This window comes from Hyaena hyaena, unplaced genomic scaffold, assembly GCF_003009895.1.
Source record: "Hyaena hyaena isolate Hyena2069 unplaced genomic scaffold, ASM300989v1 scaffold_15, whole genome shotgun sequence".
Classification (NCBI taxonomy): domain Eukaryota; kingdom Metazoa; phylum Chordata; class Mammalia; order Carnivora; family Hyaenidae; genus Hyaena; species Hyaena hyaena.
This window is the reverse complement of record NW_024080647.1, coordinates 3,743,930-3,758,748: the sequence shown is the minus strand read 5'-3', so window position 1 is coordinate 3,758,748 and position 14,819 is coordinate 3,743,930. Positions and strand designations below refer to the sequence as shown.

General features: G+C 37.4%; 1 protein-coding gene across 4 annotated transcripts in view; it reads right to left on the bottom strand.

The window, feature by feature from the left end:
* The window catches only part of DENND4A (DENN domain containing 4A), a 134,270-nt gene that overhangs the window by 6,039 nt on the left and 113,412 nt on the right, over positions 1–14,819 (bottom strand). For 2 of the 4 annotated variants that reach the window (XM_039219145.1, XM_039219160.1), the window contains 9 exons: positions 13,334–13,428; positions 11,125–11,300; positions 10,884–11,030; positions 7,606–7,804; positions 7,061–7,315; positions 6,006–6,123; positions 5,863–5,889; positions 5,222–5,384; positions 4,999–5,063 (listed from right to left, as the gene is read on the bottom strand). In XM_039219145.1, the coding sequence (XP_039075076.1) occupies positions 4,999–5,063; positions 5,222–5,384; positions 5,863–5,889; positions 6,006–6,123; positions 7,061–7,315; positions 7,606–7,804; positions 10,884–11,030; positions 11,125–11,300; positions 13,334–13,428 (1,245 nt within the window). The remainder of the gene's footprint in view (positions 1–4,998; positions 5,064–5,221; positions 5,385–5,862; positions 5,890–6,005; positions 6,124–7,060; positions 7,316–7,605; positions 7,805–10,883; positions 11,031–11,124; positions 11,301–13,333; positions 13,429–14,819) is intronic. The other 2 variants (XM_039219153.1, XM_039219164.1) reach the window with 1 other exon arrangement.

The following is a 14,819-nucleotide window of genomic DNA, read 5'->3' as shown; positions in this document are numbered from 1 at the left end:
ATGTTTGCACATATAGGAGGATTAGGAGGAACTTAACTGAGGAACAAGGGGGAGAAGAAGGGGGGAAATGGTGGGGGAAAGGGGGAGAGGCAAACCAGGAGAGACTCTTGAATGCTGACAAAAACTGAGGACTGATGGATGTGAGGGGGAGGGGGGGATGGGCATGGAGGAGGACACTTGTGGGGATGAGCACTGAGTGTTATGTGGAAACTAATTTGACAATAAACTATTTGTAAAAAAAAAAAACAAAACATAGAGGAAATGAAAAAAAAAAAGAGGTTGTGAAGGATTAGTGCCTTAGTTCAGGCTGCTATAACAGGATACCATAGACTGGGTGTCTTAAATAATGAACATTTATTTCTCATGGTTCTGAAGGCTGGGAAGTCCAAGATCAAGGCAACAGCAGATCTGATGTCTGGTGAGAGCACTGTTCCTGGTTTGTGGGCAGCTGTCTTCTCCCTGTATCTTTACATGGTTGAGAGGGATAGCTCTCTTCTTAAGGATATTTACCCATTGTGGGGGCTCCAACCAGATGATGTTATTACTTCCCAAGGTACCCTACTTCCAAATACTATCACATTAAGGCTTTAACATAGGAGTAGGGGCAGGGCACAAATATACAGTCCATCACAATTAGTGTTAATCCGTCTTTAAACATTTGATAGAATTCACCGCCTGGTTCTGGGTTTTTCTTTCTGGGAAGCTTTATGGTTATTAACTCAATCTATTTACTTGTTACAGCTCTAGTAAGGTTTTCTATTCTAGAGTCAGTTTTGTAGCTTATGACTTTGTAGCAATTTTCCTATCTGAATTACTGAATTTGTTGGCATGTGATTATTGATTGTACTCTTATAATTCTTTTTATTTTTGGTAGCGTGGTAGGAATATCTCCTCTTTCATTCCTTATTTCATTAATTTGAGTCTTCTCTCTTTTTCTCTTATTCTCACTAAAGATCAATGATCTTTTCAAAGAACCAACTTTGATGTTAATGAGTTTCTCTATTTTAAAAATTGTTTTTCCTTATATTTTCTATATTTCTTCTTTTTTTTTTTTAAATGTTTTATTTATTTCTGAGAGAGAGACAGCATGAGCAGGAGAGGGTCAGCGAAGAGAGGGAGACACAGAATCTGAAACAGGCTCCAGACTCTGAGCTAGCGGTCAGCACAGAGCTCAATGCGGGGCTCGAACCCATGAACCGCAAGATCATGACCTGAGCCGAAGTCGGATGCTTAACCGACTGAGCCACCCAGGCACCCTGTATTTTTTTTCTCTATGTCATTGATTTCTGCTGTAATATTATTTCCTTTCTTCTGCTTGCTTTGGGTTTAGTTTACTCTTCTTTATCTGTTTCTTAAGGTAGAAGGTTATGTAGGTATTTACATAGAAGTTCCTACCTGCTTATATTTCCAGTTGAGCATCAGAATCACTTGCCAAATTTCTTATCTTTAGTACTTTCCAGTGTTTCACAACCATTATAGTTAAAAAACAAATATTCACAGCATTCTGCTCAAAGCCCCCTAGCTGCAATATGAATCCATTCATTCTTTTTCTCTTTCTAATGGAAAGTATGGCTAAATGTAGTCATACATTTGTTTACAAACAAAATTACAGGTTAAACACATTTATACTTCTGTTAGCCTTTTTCATCAAATAGTAGTTAATTCTAAATAAGTTTTACTTTTCTTATTAGAACTTGTCCAAATTTTTCCACCTTTATTTCAACTAGGAAATCAAGGACTTATGTGACTTCTGAGTATGATGTTCCCTGGTTATATTTCTTTGGGCGATACTTTTTTTTTTTTTCCCCCAAAGACAGCAAACACTGATCTCTACTGGGCTCAGATGAACAGCTAAACATTTTTTTTATAGCTAATTTTTTTTATTGTTGTTATATAGCTAAAATTTTTAAAAGTCATTTTAGTGTAAGGCCAATTTTCCAATTCCCAGCTTTTAAATGAGCAGATTTATTTTCTTTCTAATCAAGCCAGTCTCTTTGTATTTTTTTAAAGTTTATTTATTACTTTTTAGTAATCTCTACACCCAATGGGTGCTTCAACTCATGACCCCCAAGACCAGCCAAGTGCCCCTCTTTGTCCTTGAAACATTGGTTTTGTTTAAAATATCACACTTGTACAAGTTTCGCTTGTACTATTGCATTAGCTTCTTAATTGCCCTTTTCACTGTCTACTGGGTTCCCACACAATTTGTTCTCCTAGACTAGACTAGAAATCCTGGTAAAACAGGTATTGATTATGTCTCGCTCCTGCTTAACCCCCCCCCCCCCGCCAGATGTTTCCCACTGCCCTTAGGATTCAGTCCAAGATACTTGGCAGAACCTATAGACACTGCACGATCTAGTTCCTACCTGTTTTTCCAAACTCATTTTATGCTGCACTCCACCCTTTCTCTGTGATCCCTTTCTTCCCTGGCCTTTCCGTTACTCAAAAATGACAGACTTTTTTTTACCTCAGGGTCTTCCTACAAACTTTAAAGTTTGTTTTGTCTCCCACTGATAGTCTGGCTAAATTCTCAACTCAGTGTCATTTCCTCAGAAACCTTCCTTATCTTCTAACTTGTCTGGCCCCAAGGCACCTTAGACTTGGTGCACCTTAGACTTGGGTTGATAGATACATTCTCCACACTCCCTCCTGGTCACAATGTGCACTTGCACTTTTGGTACCTTCTCCCCATAGTCCAATCTACCTCTCCGCAGAAGCCTCCATAAATTAATCCTTTAACATCTAGGTTTTCCATCCATCAGTCCATTCTAATACCAATTACTTACTCATTTATATCTGTTTTCAAATTTGCTTTTCTTTCTCATTATTGCTCTAGTCTCCAATCCTTCCCTTTGGGCTCTAAAATTCCTTGGGCATCAACTTTGGTCTACACAAAAAGTGATAGTTTTTTGAGGGACACACAATATATATAGACAGTGAAAAGATTTGCATCCAGCGAGGGCATAAAAGACAGGTCATAAAGATGCTTTCTAGATGCTTCTAGAAACCTTCAAACAACAGGCAAAGGAAGTTGATATCAGGTCTGTGATCCTACAAAGAGTCAGAGGAAAAGGGCTCTTGAATTCATGAAGTGGTAAATTCCTTTAAGGTACCAGTAAACCTATATAATAATCTCCAAGCAGATCTAGAGGAGGAATAAAATTGTGTATTTTTAAATTTGGCTCCAGTTGGGGGAGGGGTTGCTGGTATACAAGGATAAGGAAATTAAACAGCATCACTGCAGGGGTCATGCGATGCTGGTCTTAGCTAGAACAAAGTAAATGACGGGTTGCTGAGATAAAGAAAAGCCTTTTACACTTTTCCTCTCTCAGCATTATTTTAGGGGGTCAGGAAATTTACTTTAAACTTTAAAGAGATCTGGCTTTTCTGGAGAATGTGTTAAATAAAGATTAATCCTTTTAGATAATGAGTACAAAAAAATATTAACCCCATCTCATAATTCCATTCTATAAGATGCTTACCATCTCACCCATGTACATCATGGCTTCTGGATTCAACAACTTCTCTCCTGGCATCAAGGCTGACAATTCCTAATGACATGAGCCACCTTTGGTCAGATGGCACTTGAGAACCCCTTGAGCTACCCAGTTAGGGGTGGCTGCTCTAAGCCCTCTACTTCACCCACTAACTCCTGCTCTCTCCCATCCTTTAGTGAACTTGTTGGGAAGCCAGCACCACAAGGGAGTGCCCTTGTTCTCTACTCAACGTTTCATATGGTGTGGCTGAGTAGCCTGTAATAGGGCATAAGCTAATTATGCATTATCATCACTTTGACTCTGATGAGACTAAAAAATATCTGTGGCAAACGTCATGGGCACATTAAAAGTCAACTGAAGTGTTGACTAGCACTAAATAACTAGGTATGTTTTTGTTAAGACAGTATACAATCACCTAAAAGTATGTCCCATTGCATACTCTCGTTAACTGGGAGTGGGTTTAATTAAGTAGGACACCCAAGTTAGGTACCACTCAAGTCAGATGAATTATATGTATCATTATCATTTTCATCAGCTTATTCACATTACAACTTCTCAGACAAAACGCCAAATTTCTGCTTGAGTCTCTTGATGCCTGACAGCTACTGCTTTCTTCTTTTTGTCTGTTAGGGGCTATTTCCGCCCTTTCCTGAGATTTAGAAACAGAAACCTAAAGGAAGTCAAGCACAATAACTGGGAGAAGGAGACGATCAATCAAAAAAATTTAGGACCTCCTGACATATATATTTAGATACCTTATATCCCTTCTGAAACAAGCTTAATGTTATTCGTGCTATCACCCAACTGTTAAAAGCATGGGATTGGCAATTAGAACTGCTTGGTTCAAGGGGCACTTGGGTGGTTCAGTTGGTTAAGCGTCTGAATTCAGCTCAGGTCATGATCTTGCAGTTTGTGAATTCGAGTCTCACTCAGGATATGTGTTGACAGCTCAGAGTCTTGAGCCTGCTTCAGATTCTGTCTCCTTCTCTCTCTGCATCTCCCCTGCTCACGCTCTGTCTCTGTCTCTCTCTTTCTCTCTCAAAAATAAACATTAAAAAAAAAAAAAGAATTTTGTAACACTGCTTGGTTCAAATAGGGCTCTGTTATTCACTGTGAAACCCAAGTTCAAGTTACTTAACTTCACAGACCCCTGGATGCCTCACTAGTAACACAGAAATGATAACAGTACCTATCTCACAGGGCTTTGGGGAAAATTATCAGAGATAATACATGGGAAGTACTTCTTACAGTGTAAGGAACATAGTAAGCCTTCAAAAAATGTTAGCTTTTATAATTTATCATTACTATTACTAACATGACCAAAGTATTAAAGTATCTATTACATTAAAATAAAAAACCCAAAGAATTCTTCTAATGTTAATATATATTATATAATACTAATATAATTTAATATTAAAATAATAGACTATCAATATAAAAATCCTTTGAAAACAATACCATGATTTATAAATATTACATGTTAGATATTATGCTGAATTACCTATGTCAATGTTTTCTCTTCCCAGTGCCACAAGCGAGAGAAATAGTATTTCTCTATATAAACTCCTGGGGGGGGGAAAGGAGTAGAGAAGATATTACTATTCATTGGTGTCTATATTCTGTACAAGATTCTTTATGCTAATATGATATGAAATAATCAAACAACTTACTAAGCCAGTAATAGGAATCTGCTTGGAGGAACAATACATTCAAGACAGACTTACCTCTGTCTTTTAAAATGAGGGCATTTATTCAGTGTCTCTAAAATCTGACTCATTGGTCCATAGACATCATTCATTTTAATGCTTTTTACCATATTTTTCAACAGTTCCTGGTTAAATGAATTGTCACCTTTTTGTAGTAAATGGACCATTGGATACTTTTGGGCTGGAAAAGAACAAAAAAGCAAATGAAGGAAAATGTTCTGTGTATAAAGGACAATGTAATTAAGCAGCAACTGATAGTTATTAAAGAAGTTACAAAGCTCCCAAAACAAATTAAGGGCAGTTGATGAAGGAACAGAAATCTAAGAATGAAGGAAGAAAAAAAAGAAAAGGAAAAAAAATAAGACACATAATGATAAAAATTAGGCCTAAAGCTTTCTGTGGCCTCAAACAAAAACTAAAAATTCTGTTTTCCTTAGTGCAGCCCCTAGAGGAAATTCTAAATCAGCAGCTTGGGATGGAAACAAATGTGTAAAAAAAAGAAACTGGGACAAGCAATGTGCTAAAAGCAAACTCCACAAAACATAACCCCTCCAGCACATACAAAGCACCACTCAAGAAAACAGAAACAAAAAAACAAAAAAAAAAACCCTTGACCTCCATGGAAGATAGCACTTAAAAACATCAAACTTAACACTCACTCTCAAATAAAAGAGTACGATTTTGACCTGTAAGACAAAAAGTAGTATAGTAAAATAAAGGTTATTATACAATAGGTTAGGCTTATAAAACAAGTAGAGCCTACTCTCATATGAACAAAGTAAGCATTCTGTGCAGCACTTACTGTGGGCATTCCAGAGGATGTACAAGGGCTGTCCCGGATCCTGATGTAACTTCATATTGTCCCACAACATTTGTATTAAAACATATTTACTATCTTCAGACATACAGTGGCGAGGAATCTGTGTTGAAGAACAAACAAATATTCATTAATGATCCTTATAAATACTTTTTAGGATATATTCGTGCAAGAGAGAAAAGAAAAGAGAAAATGATTGGTTTGTACGCATTCTGTCTTTACTGAAGGAAGATGGGCCCAGTCGGGAAGCTAATGATCTCTAAAGTAACAGATTTAACCAAGCACTGAGAAAGGGTACCATGAAGGTCTAATTTTGACCAGTTTATGATTGAGGGGTCTACAGAAAAAGGAATCCAGGAAACTATGTTACATCAATCCAAGATCCTACCCTAGATAACTCACTGAGATAACCTCTTGGTCACTCATTCATCATGTACTGAAAATCCAAAGCACATGCACCATCACAGACACAGACATGAATACAAGTAGGCAGAAAAAGTTCCTGAACTTAAAAACTTTGTGATTTAGTGGTGGTGATACATATGAAGCAGTAAAACATTTTTATAGACCAATATATCAAAAATACAAGTGAACATATAACAACCTATCTAAATGTTAAGCAAAAACTCAGAGTAAAGGACTGGAAAGAATGGCAGCACATGACGGAAGCAGGAATTACAGACATCCTCCTAAAAATGTGTAAGGCTTGTTTTTGAAGGAGGTATGAGACATGAGTGGGGCCAACTCACAAACTCTTCTCATAAAAGTCATTTATAGTTTCTTTTTGAGGCTATGATGAAAACATAGCCCATTTTGTGTAAATGTTTTAAGGAGGTTAAAAACATGATCTTGTCTTACTGCTAGGCTGTGAGAAGAAAAATTATCTGTAAGTACAACCAAGACAATTTTATTGATCTAATGATTCCAACAGTTATTTAAAATATTTAGCATAAAAAATACTTTTTTGGTCATTATGAATATGCAAATATTCCAATGGTGATGGTGGCATTGCCTTTTAGAATGAATTTTCATTTTCATACCTTTGAATACTTGTTACAGTGCTCAGAAGAAAGAATTAATCCAGGTAAATTACTGGGTAAGTCAAGACGTCTAAAATACCACACCAGGTTCCAAAACACAATTGGATGATGGTCCACAAAGTCTGCCACGGTTATAGCACGATCACCTTCATTTTCCAATAAGCTTTCGAGTTCTTTCCATACCACTAAAGGACTAAGATAGGGAACAGTGATGGGATCTGGACTTGGGAGATGCCACTCTAATCCTAAAGAGTCCTGTTGAATAAATAAAATACCATAAATGGAAAATACAAGATTGATGATCTTGTCTCATCAATTAAATCAATTAAAAAAAACTAAATCAAGTAAATCAATTAAAAATCCCCCCACAAAACTCCTGTCAACAATTTTCATATAAATAGAAAGATACTATAACCATATCATTAGACTAGAAACTCTTTTTGTTAGTTATAAAATTGAACCTAATAAAGCTGTTTAGGACAAAGGGAACAAAATCATATGTAAATCATCAATGTCCAAATTTAAAAAGACACCAAAATACATACTGTAGCTCCTTGTAGAGTAGTTGGCAGGCTGCCTGTAGAAATGAGTTTCTGCCTTCCAGGGTCTTCTTTATCCAAGGGGCCATAAGTACTAACACTCCTGGCCATTGGAAATAGTGGACATTTTGACACAGCTGTTTTTGATCTATCAGCAGGGATCTGAATACTTCGGGCACATGTATTTTCCAGCAGTTTAGATTTGCTTCGGCAATGAGGAAAGAAAAAAAGCACATCATTCTCTAGATTTACTTTATTTCATCCAGAAAGACCAGCTCTTTAGTATCAGAATGGGATATGTAGCAAAGTAAATCAAAGGAAAGATGTTAGTTCAGCTGCACCTGAGAAACATGATATATATATATATTTAAATGTATATATATATAAATATATATCCATTAAAATTTTTTTTACTGTTTATTCATTTTTGAGAGAGAGAGAGAGAGAGACAGACTGCGTGTGGGGGGGAGGGGCAGGAAGAGAGGGAGACACAGAATCCAAAGCAGGCTCCAGTCTCTGAGCTGTCAGCCCAGAGCCCGACACAGGGCTTGAACTCAGGAACCATGAGATCATGACCTGAGCTGAAGTCGGACACTTAACTGACTGAGCCACCCAGGTGCCCCTTTTAAGTAGTTTAGTCATGTTAAGTTTCCAGTGAACTTTAAATACTCAAAATTATTCACTTATTAAAAACATTTAGTGGGAAACTTTAAAAATGTTTATTTTGAGAGAAAGAGAGCATTAGAAGGGGAGGGGCAGAGAGAGTGGGAGATAGATAAAGAATCTCAAGCAGGCTCTGCACTAAACCTAATGTGGGGCTTGAACTCACAAACCTGGAGATCCTCACCTGAACTGAAGTGTTGTTGGACCATTAACTAATGGAGCCACCCAGGAGCCCCTAGTGGACAATTCTATTACAGCAGGAGCCACAGTAGGCCCAGAGGATATAAAGCAGAGAAAACAGGCACCTCTTACTTCAGGAGTGAAAAGCTAGTTAACAAGCTAGTCTCAGTGAGAGAAAGGGCTACACTTAATCTATCACAAGAGAAGATGCACACACAGATTTACGAGTTTGCTGCCTAAGTATTCAGGGTCAAACAGGTCACTCCAACCTATTAGTATACTCTGCACGCATTTTCTCTTGCACCTGCAGTTACCAATAAGACTTCACCTGTCCAGCTACATAGATTGGGTATCTGGCACGCCTCCAAAATGGAGTCGATTTCTGCATTTGTTTTCAGGGTAAATCCACTTATATTAGGTTTACTGTTAAGTCCTAGTTTGATTTTACATTTCCTCTAGCAGCTCCAAGTATTTTCTTAGATTATTAAATATTCCAAAGTAGAAGTGAGTTAGTACTGATTTAATTCCTGAAGAGAAAGGGATAAGAGAAAGATGTTCATTGTAAAGTTCAAGTGTTCTACAGAATTTTTATTTATTTATTTTTTTAAAGTAGGTGCTACACCCAACATGGGGTGGCTTGAAGTCACCACCCTGAGATCAAGAGTCACATGTTCTACCAACTGAGCCAGTCAGGTGCCCTGAGGATTTTTACTTTTATTTTTTTAATTTTTAAAATTTTCTAAAAAATTTTAAGTCATCTCTACACCCAATAATGGGGCTCAAATGCATAACCCCAAGATCAAGAGTCATAGGCTCCACTGACTGAGCCAGCTGGGTACTCCTAGAATTTTTACTTTTAAAACACTAGTAAACATTATCATATAAGAATTATGCAGTTTAGGGGCACCTGGGTGGCTCAGTCAGTTGAGCATCTGGCTCTTGATTTTTCAGCCCAGGTCATGATCCCAGGGTTGGGGGATCAAGCCTCATGTTGGACTCTGCACTTTCCCTCTTCCCCTCTCTTCCTCTCTCTCCTCCACTCACACTCTCTCTGTGTAAAAAACAAAAAACAAAAAACAAATAAGAATTACACAGCTTAAACTCTACGGATTCATAAAGCATAAACCATAACTATTTATTATAAAATTTTTTGTTTATTTATTATTGAGACAGAGAGAAACAGAGCATGAGTAGGGGAGGGGCAGATAGAGGGGGAGACACAGAATCTGAAGCAGGCTCTAGGCTCTGAGCTGTCAGCACACAGCCTGATGTGGGGCCCAAACCCACAAACCATGAGATCATAAACTGGGCTGAAGTTGGTCACTTAACCTACAGAGCCACCCAGACGCCCCAAACCATAGCTATTTAAACATGTAAGTTTTTAAAAAAAAAAAAAGTAGGTGGGGCGCCTGGGTGGCTCAGTCAGTTAAGGGTCTGGCTTCTGCTCAGGACATGATCTCATGGTTCATGGGTTTGAGCCCCGTGTCAGGCTCTGTGCTGACTGCTAGCTCAGAGCCTGGAGCCTGTTTCAGATTCTGTGTCTCCCTCTCTCTCTGACCCTCCCTTGCTCACACTGTCTCTCTCTCTCTCAGAAATAAATATAACATTAAAAACATTTCGAAAATTGAAAACACTTAAGTTTATTTATTTATTTTAAAAAATTGTTTTGTTCCCAATTGTGTATAACTCTGTGAATAACATACTAAAATCCTCTGGCTTACATAAATGGGGGAACTTTAATGTGTGAATTACATATCAAGAAAACTCTTACCACCACTTACCCTCAACCCCCGCAAAGCAGAGTTGCTCTCTTTTCTCCAATGTTAAGCTGGTAGAATAAAAACTTGAAACTGCTAGTGACCAAATAAATAAATAAATTTTATTTTTGAGAGAGAGTGAGGGAGAGGCAGAGAGAGGGACAGAGGATCTGAAGCAGACTCCTCACTGACAGCAGAGAGCCAGATGCAGGGGTCAAACCCACAAACTGTGAGATCATGAGTCAAGCCAAAACCAACAGTTGGGACACTCAACCGAATGAGACACCCAGGTGCCCAAATATTTAGGTTTTTAGGGAGTTTAATAATGTTTTAATGAGGAGTAAAAATTTAAGATTATGACTCTATTATACACAGAAATTTTATTTTATTTTTATTTTTTTTGAGTGTTTATTTTTGAGAGAGAGAGCGTGAGTGCGCCAGAGAGTGGAGACACAGAATCTGAAGCAGGCCCCAAGCTCTGAGCTGTCAGCACAGAGCCCATCATGGGGCTCGAACTCGCAAACCATGAGATCATGGCCTGAGCTGAAGTCAGATGCTTAACCGACTGAGCCAACTAGGCGCCCCTATCATACACAGAAATTTTAAATGGTCAGATGATTTTTTTGTTGTTTTTAGAAACGTGTAATATATGTTAAAGTACAGTTCCCCCATAATCATAATTACCTATTGAGATCAAAATTCCCTTGAACAGAGATAACAGATGTGTCAAGACCAGAGGCTGATGTTGAGATACAAGACTGCCTTGTCTGACTTGAAAAGGAGGATGGAAAATGCATATTTTCTGTAGATGGGCTTGACTTCAGAAAGTATCTGCAATGGGAATCAAAGGAACTTCTTGAGAAAAAAGATATTCTAGGAAATATTATCCTTAAACATGAAGGAAAAAGAAAGAATAAATCATTACCTTCCAGGCCGTCTTAAATCTCTTATTTCAATATTAAGAAAGGGCAAGAAAAGATTGCCACAAAACGGGCATGTAGTATTGAGATTTGAATCATCTGCTGTCCAGCCAGCCATGATTTCCTCATCATGGACGAGGCAGTCACAAGTTCTACACCGAGAGCAACTTGAGATAAGGACCTAAGACAGAAAACAGCACTTTATAAAGTGAGCCTGTTGGAGATATTATGAATTAAAAACTATTTCAATCCATAAATCTATTGGAAAACCAAAACTCAGAAGGATTCAGAAGTTACAAACAAAGAAAAAAAACCAGATTACAGTTAGTGCATTATATATATACACTCATCTTTAACTATTTCAGCTAAATCTATTTCAAAATTTTTACCTCAATGGGAACCTTGCATTTAAGTAAGCATTTTTACCATTATAATTACTGTTAAACCTGTCATGACTTTATTAATGAAAAAGTAAACCCAAATCGGTACTTGTACTTACATATTATGAATCTGTGTGCTACTCATAGTGTGGTCACCAGACAAGTGTGGGTCCAAACACTCTTAGTGGTTTGTGATAAGAAACTGAGAAGAAGACTTAGAAACTTTAAAGGAAGTGGTCGTTCATTGTTGCAATATTTAAATCTGTGATCAATATACTGTATCTTACAGGAGTATCAGCATGATGGTCTGGAAACTCAAAATGGCAACAAAGTGTGCCTGGGTGGCTCAGTCAGTTAAGTGTCTGACTCTTGATTTGGCTCAGGTCATGATCCCAGGTTCATGAGTTTGAGCCCTGCATCAGGCTCAGCACTGAGCATGGGACCTGCTTAAGATTCTTCTCTCTCTCTTTCTCTCTCTGTCTCTCCCCCTCTCTCTCTCCACCCCTCCTCCCTGGATAGCACAAGCATGTATAAAAACAAAACAAAACAAAAAAAAGTGTTGCTATAGATGAATGTAAATGCTGTCATTACATTAATATGGAAATTCCCATCAGAATTTTTGTCAGATGTTTCAGCCATCAGAAACTTTGTCAATTGTACTATCAGTGCTCATCATTTATTTTCCAACTACATGCAAATCTGTTTTCCAAATTTATGCAAATTGGCTTAGAAAAGCAACAACACTGACAAATATATTTGGAAGTAATTTTTACACAAAAATTAGGGACAATTTTTAAAGTGTAAAGTGTAACTTTTTCCTTGTGAGCGAATGGTACTTACAAGAGGCATATGGAGCAGTTATCCATGTCAAACTGACACAAAGAATGAAAAACATGATGGAAAAAAGGGACACGAATGCCAAAGTGCTCCTCATCAAAACTGCTATGCTATGTGCTTGCATAGCAAAGCTGGTTTTATAAAGGGTTCAGTTGTAAAATAAAAATAAAATAAAAAATAAAATAAAAATTCAAAGGGAACGTGGTGCCTGGGTGGCTCAGTCAGTTGAGGGTCCGGCTTCAGCTCAGGTCATGATTTCATGATTCCTGGGGTCAAGCCCCATGTTAGGCTCTTTGCTGACACTCAGAGCCTGGAGCCTGCTTTAGATTCTGTGTCTTCTTCTCTCTCTCTGCCCCTCCCCTGCTCACACTTAGTCTCTCTCTCTCAAAAATAAATGAACATTAAAATTTTTCTTTAATTCAAAGGGAACATACATATAACAATGGCTAACTAGAAATATTGAAAATGAAAATGCTTTTATATGTTGATAAATGCAAAGGAAGCATGGGACTTTTTCTTTGATTAATAGATTCACTTATTTATTATTGACACATTGCTTGAAAAACATTTTAAATTCTAATTTGTATGAGTACAAAAAAGATAACAGGAAATATGATACATGTCTCTCTTCATACAGCCTTTAATTATTTAAATGTCACCATTCAACTTCAGAGAGAAAAAAAAATGTGGAAGATTCATGCTCAAGTCTAGGTGACTTGAAGGTCAAAATCGAAAAAACATTTTCTAACTTAAAAATTTTTTTAATGAATTTAATTTACTGTCAAATTGGCAAAAAGGAAAAGTAGTAGGACTTCACAGTGTTCTGAAGAACTGGATACTTTCAGTTTATTCATGTGCCATTACATTCTGAAATTTTCAGATGCTCTATTCTTAACTTTTTAATTACTCTACCCTAGACCAAGAAAACGTAAGAAATGGAAGTTTTTCTAAGTAGTTTAAGTAGTACAGGAAGACGCTCTTTTGATTCAAATCGTACCTCCATTGCATAGTTCTGGAAGATATTTGTATTACTTGTGTTGCAGGAAGATGCCACTTCTGACTTCGCAGGTAGGGCAAACTTCGACAGGGATCCTGTTCATGATTGAAAAACAAAAAGCAAAACCATTATAATTAATAAGAAAGGCTATGAAAATCTTTCACTTTCATAAATCCTCTGATAAAATGTCAAAACATTCTATTCAAAATAGTAAAGGTAATTTAAGAAATAAACCAAATAAATAGTGAAAAAATGCTTTTCAAGGCATGAGTTCTTGAGTACAAACCCAAAGATATGCGCTCTAATCCTACGGATCCCCACACGCTAGGGGTGTTCATTCACTACTCACCAAGGAAGCACTTTGTGTGTACAGGCCACAAGGCATTCCAGTTATCGATAATTAACATTTCGCTGTTTCTATTTTTCCGTGTTTAAAATCCAAGGATTTGGGAGCCCCTGGGTGGCTCAGTTGGTTAAGTGCCGACTTCAGCTCAGGTCATAATCTCGGGTTTCATGAGTTCGAGCCCCATCGAGCTATGTGCTGACAGCTCAGAGCCAGGAGCCTGCTTCATATTCTCTGTCTCCCTCTCTCGCTGCCCCTCCCCCACTCATGCTCTGTCTCTCTCAAAAATAAATAAACATTAAAAAAATACAAGAATGTGTTTAGTTCTAAGGTCTAAAACATGTAAAATAGATAATTTTATTTTCATCATAAAAAGATTTACTACCTATTCTCTGTCTTCTAAGGATCTTTTAAAATCTGGCACAGTAATCTTGTTCTTAAACATGAGGGAAGAATTTTTAAATGTATTCTTTTACTTATTTTATTAAAAAAATTTTTTAAAAATGTTTTATTTATTTATTTCTGAGAGAGCGAGACAGCATGAGCAGGGGAGGGTCAGAGAGAGAGGGAGACACAGAATCTGAAATAGGCTCCGGGCTCTGAGCTAGCTGTCAGCACAGAGCCCGATGCCAGACTTGAATCCACGAACCACGAGATCACGACCTGAGCTGAAATTGGATGCTTAATCGACTGAGCCACCCAGGTGTCCCTCAAATGTATTCTTAAGAGTAATAGATATTAGTAGGTACTAAAACAACAACAACACAAACTAAGGGGAGTTCTGTGGTCAAATCACTTGTTGACAGCGGCTACTATATCTTGCTAGTAAAACTGGAGGCAATCCATACCATTTCTTATTCTTCTCAGTAGTTATTAAATGTTATAAACATTTACATTTTTATAAAGGTAAAAAAATATGTAATGGGATAAACTACCAGTTCACAAGAAATAGAGAAGAAGGGAAAACATGTTACACACCAATCATGGGGACGCAATCAGCATAATCCAGACAAATGACCTGACTGCTTCAGTAAATAAATGACAATGAAAAAAAAATTGTTCTAGATCTGCCACCATTGATCCTAGGCTGTGCCTCAAAGATGTGTTGAGAGGAACAGAGAGAGCTGAAGCCTCACATCAACC